Here is a 12,021-nt window from a genome sequence, read left to right as displayed (position 1 = left end):
TTACTCTGGAATTGTATTTGTGCGTTTATCTCTTCCCAAGATATTTTTCCTGTTTTTTTCCAGTTTCTAGCTATGACCAGTTTGCTGGCTAATACTAATTGAACTATTAACGTTTTTTGTTTTTTTTTGTAGTTTGTGTAGACCAATATGAAATAAAAATATTTGGGGTAATGGAACAATTTTGAGGTTTTCAAGGGACGGAAGTGATGCGTGACGTGTGACGTATGCTCCGAGGAGGAGACGAAGGGCTGGGCTGCAACACTGATGCGGTGGGTGCTGCGATGCTGTGATGCCGGGACGCCGGAAAGCGGCGATGAGACGCGGCGCCGAGCTTCGGCCAAAACAACGGCCGCGCAGCTCCATTGGTACGGGACGAGCTAGACATGAAAGTCTCGCCCGCCCCCGGATTAACCTGCTCGTTCTACTTACGTCTGGACGAAAAAGGCTGGACAAGAGGTCGGATAAGGAGGAAGGTCCATTGCCTTAAAGAAGCCGCCCGCAAGCATACTTAGCCTGCTCAATTCTCGGCCACCATACCTACCGAGATGCAAATTACGGAGACGCAGCAGGATAAAAACACAAGTCACTCCCCCCTCCTTCGCGCTCAATTTGAGGTTAACGCACACCAAAGATCAATGCTCCTTAAAACAGGAGCAAAGAACGATACTTCGGCCAGAGAAGAACACCTTTATGAAAAGCAAAAAGTGAGTAACCAAGAAAGATATGAAGCTGTATATTAAACATATTGTTTAAAATATTGAAAAAATACTAAAGTAAAAGAAATTGGAATGGAGGGGGGATGTGCTCGTGATTAACAGACTCTGTAATATTGAAAATATACTTATTAACTCGCAATGACATCAATTGCACTCTAACTTAAGACCAATTATCAAGAGGCCTTGAAGTGGAGGCGGAGGGATAAATGAGCGTGAGGATGAGATAGGAGAGGAAAGGAAGGAGATGAAAGAAACACCATTTATATATATAGATATATCAGAGTAGCGTTGGAGAACTTTCTTACAATTAATTTTTATTTAGTCATCCAATTTTTAAAATTATGTTTAAAATCATGTTTTACAATATAATAAATATAAATTGATCCATAGGAAGCGACTATTATCATTAATATTTAGAAATAAATTGGTATATTGAATCAATAAGAGTACATTTAATTATAACATATACATATTTATATTAAATGCAGATACAGCCACAAGCTTACAAGGAGAAAGGGAGGGGAAGGAGAGGAGGAAGGGTGAGGGAGGAAGAAAGAAAGAAAGAAAGAAAGAAAGAATCATAAGAACTAAAATCAAAATCAAACAAAAGACATCAAGAGGCATATAGTCAGCGAAGGGAACTGAGGTTTCCAATTTAAAAATTAAATCAAACAATGGCTCCCCAAAAAGACAAGGAAAAAGATAAAACTATAACACAAGATAAAAAATCAGAAAAAAAAAACCTATAAATGACTACTACTCTCCTAAACCTCTCTATCAAGTAGAAAATTCACATATTAACAGAAGAGTAACAATGGATGAACGAAGAGAATCTCTTCAAGCACTTAAAGCACAAGACCAGAATAATGAAGATGAACCGCTCTCTGTATTACTGAATAACCTCTATAAAAAAATTAAAAACGATATTGAACTCAGTACAAGTGAAATTAAAGAGGACGTTGCTAAAATATCAGAATCAGTAAAGATACAAGAAGATGAAATAAAAAAAAATTAAAGAAGAACAAAAACTTCTTAAAGAAGAAAACACGATACTGAATACAATGATTAAAGCTCTGGAAAATAAAGTAAATGAGTCGGAAGACAACCAACGTAGGAAAAATCTACGCATAAGAGGAATCCCAGAATCAATATCCGATGAATTACTTGAAAAGTACTTAATGGATCTTATACAAGATACTCTTAGCAACCAACCCTTAAAATATACACCTTTGGAATCCTTTAACAGAATGAAGAAACCAAGTCAATTAAATAATGATCTGCCTCGCGATGTTCTCGTTAGATTCACAAATCAACAAATAAAAGAAAGATTTAACAGAGGAATTAGAGAACAAATTACTCCATCTGAAAAATTCAAAGACTTAAAATTCTTTGCAGACATTCCATCATATATAAGGAAAGAAAGAAGAAAATTCCAAGATCTTCTAACAATTTTACGACAAAAAAAATTGGACTATAGATGGGGGTTTCCTACCAGCCTCAAACTGATCTACGAAGGTACAACAGTTAATATAAAAGATGTTGAATCAGGCAAAGAAAGATTTAAGCAATGGGGTTTTATATAAATGTGTTTTTTTCTTCCCCCACAAGATATTTTATAGGGAGAAGTCACACTAAGGTGCTATATTAGACACTTTACTATCTATCACACTATACACATTTATTAATTTGCAGTTACCCACTTACTTCTAATACATACGTATATAAATTTTTTTATTTTTTTTATTTATTTTTTTCCCCCACAAAATATCATATAAGTGAGAAGACACGTAAGGCGAAATACTAGACACTGTATTAGCCACTACACTATACACATACATATATATATTTTTCTATTTTACATATATATTTATAATTTTTTATTTTTCTTTCTCTTCACAAAATACTTTATAGCGAGAAGACACGCTAAGGCGAAATATCAGACACTTTATCACTTAATGCACTATACACATATATTATTCTTTATTTATTCACATACTTCTAAAGTACACATATATACCTTTTTTCCTTTTTATTTTATTTATTTATTTTTTTCTCTCCGTTTCCTTTCCACTCCTTCTCACTTCTCTCTCTTTCTCTCTATCTCCCGCAACTTCATTGGCTCTTACATATACTTTTATGCAGAGTGTTATAACCGAGTGAATAAAAACATGACCGGTAATTGTTAGCCCTAACTTCCAAACTTCGTTTGGGAATTAACCTGTAAGTTTAACAGGATGGATTTTTGGACAAAGTGTCTTAAAATTGATAGATGTCTGGGTGTATGTAGAATGTCTGATGTTTTAAAAAATATGAAATATAAGATAAAGGTATTATTAATAAGCACTGAGAAACTACAAGAATGGGCACTACGATAAAACTTATGTCATGGAATGTGCAAGGGTTAAATAGTCCACAAAAGAGAACTCACCTGTACGAAACATTAATTCAAAACAATGTAGATATTGCTTTGATACAAGAGACACACTGGGTAATTAACCCGTCAAGAATTTGGAACTATAAGAAATTTCCCGAGATATTTTGCTCAAACTTTGAAGGGAATAAGAAAAAGAGAGGTGTTGCGATTATAATATCAAACAAAGTTAAATTTGAGCTCATATTACATGAGGAGGATACACAGGGCAGATCACAAATCTTAATATGCAAATTGAACGATATCGTATATACTATTGGAAATATCTATGCACCAAACAAAGACCCTTCCAAGTTTGTGACAAAATTCTATGAAAGATTACTACAAATAAAAAAAGGCTTTCTTTATATGGGAGGAGATTTTAATTGTATCATAGACCCTGAAAAAGATAAAGGTTTACCTTCAACTGCATCTCTACACCCACTCATAAGAATAGAAGCAGGACAAATAAAGACATTTTTAGAAAGAAATTGTTTATATGACATATGGAGAGTCTTTCACCCCAGTGAGAAAGACTTTTCCTTCTTTTCTCAGCCTCACACCTCTTACTGTAGGATTGATTTTATACTAACTGAGCTCGATAACCTTCAATTAATAAAAAACTCCAGTATAGGGCAAATAGTGTGGTCAGATCATGCACCAATCTACATTGAATTTAAGAATAACCGATACTACGAAACTAGTCGCAGATGGCGATTGAATGAGTATAGATTAAAAAATGACGAGGCCTTGGAAGACCTAAATAATCATGCTTCCCTATATTTAGAAACAAATGACAATGGAGAAGTGTCTAACTTGACACTTTGGAATGCATTTAAATGCTATATGAGGGGCTGCATAATAAAAAAAAAAAGAAGGGACAGAGCCTCGCCGATTTATATATTAATTTAGATGTAAAAGAGAAATTAAACAAAGAAAATCCTAATAGAATAGTTACAGAAGAACAAAAAACTCAAAGCAACATCAGGAGCTATCTTAGTTCCCTTAATTTACCGAAATTAACAACAGAAGCTCTAGAAATATTAAACGCCCCAATAAATAGAGACGAAATTAAAAAGGGAATGGAAAACTTAGATAAGAAAAAAGCCCCCGGTCCTGACGGCTTCACGGCAGCTTTTTACTTATCACTTAAAGATATTATTGTTCCATTATTATTTAACTCATTTAAAGAAATAACAGACGGAGCCAATTTTCCATCTGAAATGCTTCTAGTAGCAATATGCCCAATACCAAAACCTAATAAAGATCCGAGTCTTGTTTCCAACTACAGACCAATCTCATTGATAAACATAGACATTAAGATTTACTCAAAAATTCTTGCCGAAAGACTCAAGATATACCTTCCCGAAATTATTCACCCGGACCAAACAGGTTTCATAAAGGATAGATCACTAACAGACAACACACGCAAAATAATTAACCTTATAGACCTGTCAAACAAAAACTCTATACACACTGCCTTTCTGGCACTCGATGCAGAAAAGGCATTTGACCGTGTAGACTGGTTATTTTTAGCAGAAACACTAGAAGCCTTTGGTATTGTGGGACATTTTAAGAACAACATATTAGCATTATATAAAGAAACTTCGGCATTAGTAACTGGTGCTATGTTTACATCGAAAGCCTTTAAAATCAGTAATGGAACGAGACAAGGTTGTCCACTAGCCCCACTATTGTATGTATTAACGATCGAACCTTTAGCTCAGGCGATAAGAAATTCATCTAAGATAGCTGGAATTAAATCAAGATATAAAGAACACAAAATAATGCTTTTTGCAGACTAAATAAATTTAACTCTTCCACAACCAGAAAATTCTATAAAATATGTATTAGAAATAATTAACGACTACGGCAGCTACTCAAATTACAAATTAAACATTAATAAGACCCAGATCGCCTCAATCCACCAAACGATAGAACAAGAGAGTATCATGAGATCACATATAAATGTGAGTTGGAGAAATAACTCCATAGACTACCTGGGTATACAAATAAAATATAACTTAAAAGAACTAGTTAGAGATATTATGTTAATTAACAAAATGAGGAAGAAATTACATGACTGGAAAGGTTTAGAAATTTCATGGCTAGGGAGACTCAATGTAATTAATGCATATTACATTCCAAAAATATTATACATGCTTAGAGCTATTCCATTAAGAGTCCCCTACCCTATACTTTCTCAAATTCAAAAGCTGATTAAAAAATTCATTTGGCAAGATAAGGTCCCGAGAATTTCCCACACACGATTAGTAAGAAGTACACAAATGGGAGGTTTATCTCTACCCAACATCATAGAACTACACGAATCATGTATGTTCACTCACTTTCTCTTATGGGATAGACCCATAAACGACAGTACAACTTGGTATAATATTGAAACTGAAAATACTAATCTTTCACATCCATTTGATGTAGTTTGGGCTAGTCGGGATTTAATCAAGATTATTAAAACTGACAACGCAGTAACTAAAGATTTAATCATAACTTTAGATAAATTTTTAAAAAGTATGAACATCGAGAAAGGAATCTTACATTCTGCCCCAATAGAAGCACTAAAAAATTGTATAAACGATTTAAATTTAAATAGTTGGAGTCGACTTAACTTAAAACATATATCAGATTTATACCATTTAGATGTTTTTTTACCTTGGGCCACTTTGAAAGAGAAATGGGGATTATCAAACAATGAATTTTTTAATTACATAAGAATTAAACACTCCCACCCTCCTTTTCAGCCTGGGTTAGTCAGGTCGAGTTTATATATCAGATAGAAGTTCTCATGGGATCCTCCCGTGGAACAGATCATACAATTGAGCTTAAATGGTTCTATTAGCGATCTTATGTGGCTGGGCTGGAAAGGGATCTGACCAGTTATACGGGCATACCTTGCAGTGCTTAATCTACATGATTGCTGTCTCTGCGGTTCCCCGCCCATTACGTTCATCTCTACACCCCTCACACACTCTCTCTGCTGGACCTCGATTTTCGTTTTCTTATTTGGTTTTGTTTTTATATTTGCCCTGTTACTTAGCATGCCTTGCTGACCCTCTCTCCACTAATGTGGTACGCCTCATCTTTGCATAGGGTCTATGTGTCCACCATAATTTACGTTATGTAGGTATGCGTATTGTTGGTCCGCCTCCGTGTATCCATTTGGTGATGTATCAATCAACTACATTTACAGCTGCACAATCTCTGTACTTCCATTTTCGGTGTTGTGATCTTATGCCTCTTTTCAGTCAGATCGATCCCTACTCATTTCTCATTTAGTAGTCTGTGACCATTCCACCTTCCATTTTACTTGTCCCTACATGTCGTTTCTTCACACTATATTAAGTTCTAGACGATTTCTTTCTCCAAGATACACCCCCAGTCATGTAGGTAATATTCTTGCCTCATTTACGGACTCTGTTTCTAGACTACTTTTTGGGTCGCTGTAACACTCAAGAACGCTATGGAATGTACTGTTTTGCCACTGTGCCACTGTTTTGCCACTGCCACAGCAAAACTGTGTTTTGCCAAACAAAGTTAAGTGGGAAATTGACACTGGACAAACATATTCAAACGCAGATTGGCTGCAAGCATACAATGAAATAAAAAAACACTCACACTGTTTAAGCATGCATGAGATATAAGATAATACACAGGTGGTACAGGACCCCAGTTATCATTTCAAAATTTGATAAAGATATTTCTAGAGTTTGCTGGAGATGCGGGCAAAAAGAAGGAACCTTATATCACATGTGGTGGGAATGTGAACAATTAGGAGATATAATCAAAACTCTTTTTGGAGTAATTAAGGATACACTAAACCTCATATTTGATCTATATTTTCAATGCTGAGTCCACATGTGAATTTCAATTGATCCATACATTCAAAGCTAGGTTTGTGTGTTATTGTTTTGAGCTATACCTGCTATGCTATATTTCCATATATTGTTCATGTATACCTGCAACTATAGGGTTTGTATGTCTTATTTTGTTGATCTATACATGCAAGTGTTGTTTATTTGAACTATATCTGAACTACAGGGAGTAAGTAAAAGAGAGGTGTGGCTTAGTGAATGAGGGGACAAAGAGGATCATTACAGGGGAGAGGACCTCTTAATGTCACGGTAGGGTTAGAAGGAGGGAGGACTGCACTCACTCTCACAGTCTTCCCCTAATCTGCAGAGTCGTTTTTTTGGTGTGGGAGGGGAAGGAGTGATTGCATACTAAGGACCGTGGAGGGGGCCCCAAGAAAATGCTTACCTCGGGTCCAATTTTTTTAATATTTAAAAATATGTTTTTGTTACAAAGATTGCACTGCTGTCTTTTCCCTATATTTAATGTAATATACAATATTCTTGCCTGTGTTTGCAGTTATATATCATTGTACTTGTTTGCACTTGCACATAAATAATCTTTAATTAAAACTAATTGTTACAAGATTTTTTCTTTTCTTTTTTTGTGGGGCGAGGGAATGATGGTTGCTGATAAAGGGCCTGGGTACACCTATATTCCATCAAAACATTTCCAGCTACAATAGTAATTTACAACTTTATCAATGTCTACATTGTATTTCAATTCTGTTTCAAGTCAAGTCAATTCTGTTTTATTGAAATGTGAACTACATTGTATTTCTGATGCATTTTATGTTATTTTAATTGACAAAAACAAGGACCCCAAACTTTTGCTTGGTAGTATATGTATGTATGCGTGTATAAATATATATATATATATATATATACACACTGTATATATGTGTGTGTGTCTGTATACAGTATGAATATATATATATATATATATATATATATATATATACACACATTTCCAACGAGGGTGGAAAGAACAGAACAGAAAAAGAAAAAACAGCAAGAGTCAGAAAGCAAAAAAAGGGAAACAAGAGCTTGCTAAAGGCAAGAAATACGGAGAGGGGACCCTTTCTATATACCGTAATTGCGCCAGGGCCCAAAGCTCATTAATCTACCTTTGTACTAACCATTCAGTCCCTCTTATAATTATACTAAACATTCTAAACTCACTGATAACTCTGCCAAATTGATGAACAAAACAACACTTTCTGCTTATTTTAGATGACAACATTCCTATTTGGCCACAGTTATGCCTTTAAATCCACTGCTGTCCTTGATATGCCTTTTTTCTGTAAACCTATCAGAAAATGATACCACTTCTCACCTTTTTTTCACTCGGCTTGTTTTTACTATGTATTATTATAAAGTAAAAATACGTTAAAAATAAAATAAATTGGGTTAAAGGCTTATCTCTGGAACACATTAATTAGTTACTTATTTTCTGTGACCAGCAATACATTTCCATGTACAGAGAGAGTTTAGTTAGGACAAGTCAAAAATATTTTCTTCGCTGACTGTTTGACTTCTCGGTTCCTTAAACTATATATTATCGGGTTAAGGAAAGGAATAATTACTGTATAAAAAACAGCAATGACTTTGTCTTGTTCTGGACTATAAGAAGATGAAGGTCTCAAATACATAAAAATGATGGTCCCATAAAACAAAAACACAACTGTTAAGTGAGATGCACAGGTAGAGAAGGCTTTCTTGCGTCCTTCAGAGGAACTGATTCTCAAAACAGCATTGATAATGGACATATATGAAACCAGGATCACAAAAAGAGATGAAAGCTCAATAAAACCAACTAAGGAGAAAAGGATTAATTCATTAAGTTTTGTGTCACCACAAGAAATCTCAATCAATGCAATGACATCACAGTAGAAATGATGAATGTGTTGAGGAGATCCACAGAATTTTAGGTGGAAAAATGAAAAACTGGTCTGAACAAAGCCATTAATAAACCCACCAATATAACACAACAGAAGCATGGCTGTAATTGCTGACCTATTTATGATTTGTAGATATGTTAATGGATGGCAGATAGCCACATACCTATCATATGACATGGCAGCCAGAAGAAAACACTCACTAGCCCCAAAGCCAGCATATGTGAGCATCTGCAAACTACATCCAGCAAATGAGATGCAGTTCTTCTGAGAAACAAAGTCCTGTAACATCTTTATTGTAACTGAGGAAGAATAACATATGTCAATGAAGGATAGCTGCCGCAAAAAAATATACATTGGTGTATATAGTTGTGCATTGTAGCTAATGACTGTAATAAGTGCAGTATTTTCAAGTATGGTCAAGGTATAAATGGCTAAAAATAGAACAAAAAGAAAGGTTTTCAGATGAGGGCTTTCTGTTAACCCAGCAAGAACAAATTCCTTGACATCAGTCCTGTTCTGGTGCTCCATGATCTTCACGCCAAATGTATGTCAGAATGGCTCATAAGATTGTTCTTAGGCTTCAAATATGGGAGGTGGAAGTTTAAAATTAATAAAATCTAAATTAGATGCTTTACAAATAAACCACAGGGACTGAATTCACTATCCTATCTATAGATCTTATCTATATAGTTTATCAATCAAAGAAAAGCTAAATATAGCATTTATACACAAAACACATTGGAAACAATCCAATCTGAATTTAAGGCGATACTGCAAATTTAAATGTATATTTAGCATGTTTTATAGGAAAGAAAAAATGAGTAGTGTTAAATTTAAATACATTCATCATGAAAGCGATAATAAGCGCCCCTTTGTGATATTCGTCTGCAACTGTGAAATTCCTAAATTACTTGGATACTGTTTACAAGAAAATTTGTAAGGGATTTACTGATTTTGAGAGGAGATTTTAACTGTATACTAGCTCCGGGACTAGATAGGAAATATACTTCTCGGTTAGAAAATAAAGCAAAATCAATATCTTCTTGTTTATTTAAACATAATTTATATGACGTTTAGCGGACCCTCACTCACAAGAAAAATATTTTTCCTTTTTCTCACATCCACACTCTACATATTCTCGGATTAATTTTTGTTTTATGAAAGGTCCTTCACTTAAAAGCAGTACTAGAACAGAAATAGGGAATATAACATGGTCTGATCATGCCCTAGTATTTATTGATATTAAAGATAATCCACATTATCATTTAAAAAAAGAAATTGGAAGATGAATGGTGCTATTTTACGACCAACGGAGAATGGAGCCAACTCGATTCAGCAAGCACAAACATTTTTAATTTCTAATGATAATGGAGCAACACCAGATATAAACTTGTGTTGTTTCTTGAGAGGATACTTATTAAAACTTACATCTCAATTTACAAAGAAAATAGCCATATCCTTGTCCGACCTCTATATTTCCTTGGCTGACCTACAAAAGAGAAATAAAGTAATTTTTCAAATAATATTACTTCTGAAATTATAAAAGAACTAAACAAAATTTGCAAGTGAAATGTTACAAACAAAACAAATCAATCACCCCTATACCAAAACCAGGTACAGATCCTACTCTTATAACCAACTATAGGCCTACATCACTGATAAATATTGATGTAAAAATGTTATCAACAATTCTGGCTCAGAGAATAAATACTAACATACTAGATTTAGTACATGCAAATCAAGCTGGCTCGGCTGAGGATAATACGCATAAAATTTTAAATTTGAAGCTCAAACCTTTAATTCGAAATACCCCTGAGATTCAATGGCTTATAGTGGGACAACAGGAATAGAAAATTATGCTATATGTCTTTTTGTGCTTGTTGGCACCAGATAAATCAGTTCCTATATTATTAGATACAATAGATGAATTTGCTAGAAATTCAAATTGTAAAATAAATTAAAATTTATCGAAAACACAAATATTGAGGTTTTATGTAAATTCAGGACAAAGCCATACTTTACAAAGGATTCCAGGGATAGACTGGACAGGCAATGAAATATAATATTTAGGAATAGCCATCTGTAACAACCTAGATAAAATGATTTTAATTAACATCAAGAAAAAATATTAGAAATTAAGAAATTAATAACAAGAAAGGGCTAGGCCACATAAATATTGTTAAAGCGCACCCAATCCCAAAGTTTACTTGTTTTACTTACTCCCTTTGCGTCTTCCAGGACAGCTTCTAAAACAATTAGACCAGATTTTTGCTTCCTATATCAGGGGGACAAAACAAGAATTTGATATTAAAAATTTGCTCTTGATACTTCAAGATTTGAATATAGTTTTAATACCTTAAATACCTTAAATGTTTCTTTTTCTATTTATATCTCCCTTCTGTTAGAATGTTCATGTCCTGGGTGTATCACCCCTTGACTTTTTTTCTGAGAAGGGGCTTCAGGTTACATTCATCATCTCATTTACAAGAAACCTCTTAGTTTAAAAGCTTTGAAATATTTATAGAAACATAGAAACATAGAAAGTGACGGCAGATAAGAACCAGTAGGCCCATCCAGTCTGCCCAACCTCAGTACTTTCCTTTAGTACTTGCCCTTATCCTATATCTAGCTTGGCCTTATGCCTATCCCATGCTTGCTTTAATTACTTTACTGTATTAACATCTACCACTTCTGCTGGGAGGCTATTCCATGCGTCCACTACCCTTTCCGTAAAGTAATATTTTCTGATGTTACCATTAAACCTTTGCCCCTCTAGTTTATGCTTGTGTCCTCTTGTTGTGGTAGTATTTCTCCTTTTAAATAAACTCTCTTCCTTTACCTTGTTGATTCCCTTTAAGTATTTAAATGTTTCTATCATATCCCCCCCCCCGTCTTTTTTTCAGGCTATATAGGTTAAGATCCTTTAACCTGTCCTGGTAAGGTTTATCTTGTAATCCATAAACCCTTTTAGTAGCCCTTCTCTGCACTTTCTCCAACATTTCTATATCCTTCTGGAGATATGGTCTCCAGTACTGTACACAATACTCCAAGTGAGGTCTCACCAGTGATCTGTGCAACGGCATGAGCACTTCCCTCTTTCTACTGCTAATACCTCTCGCTATACAACC

At 34.5% G+C, this 12,021-nt stretch overlaps 1 protein-coding gene across 1 annotated transcript; it reads right to left on the bottom strand.

The window, feature by feature from the left end:
• Positions 1 to 9,421, bottom strand: LOC149289406 (olfactory receptor 5AR1-like). The gene is made up of 2 exons (XM_089490502.1): positions 8,507 to 9,421; positions 1 to 42 (listed from the first exon to the last, which is right to left on the bottom strand). Exons 1-2 carry the CDS (start codon positions 9,419 to 9,421, stop codon positions 1 to 3), a joined length of 957 nt encoding a protein of 318 aa, XP_089346628.1.
• Positions 9,422 to 12,021: the final 2,600 nt, after the last annotated feature.

Source organism: Sceloporus occidentalis, unplaced genomic scaffold (genome assembly GCF_023333645.1).
Source record: "Sceloporus occidentalis isolate IW3139 unplaced genomic scaffold, rSceOcc1.0.p SCAF_45, whole genome shotgun sequence".
Lineage (NCBI taxonomy): Eukaryota > Metazoa > Chordata > Lepidosauria > Squamata > Phrynosomatidae > Sceloporus > Sceloporus occidentalis.
The sequence above is the reverse complement of the archived record's forward strand: the minus strand, read 5'-3'. Positions and strand labels throughout refer to the sequence as shown.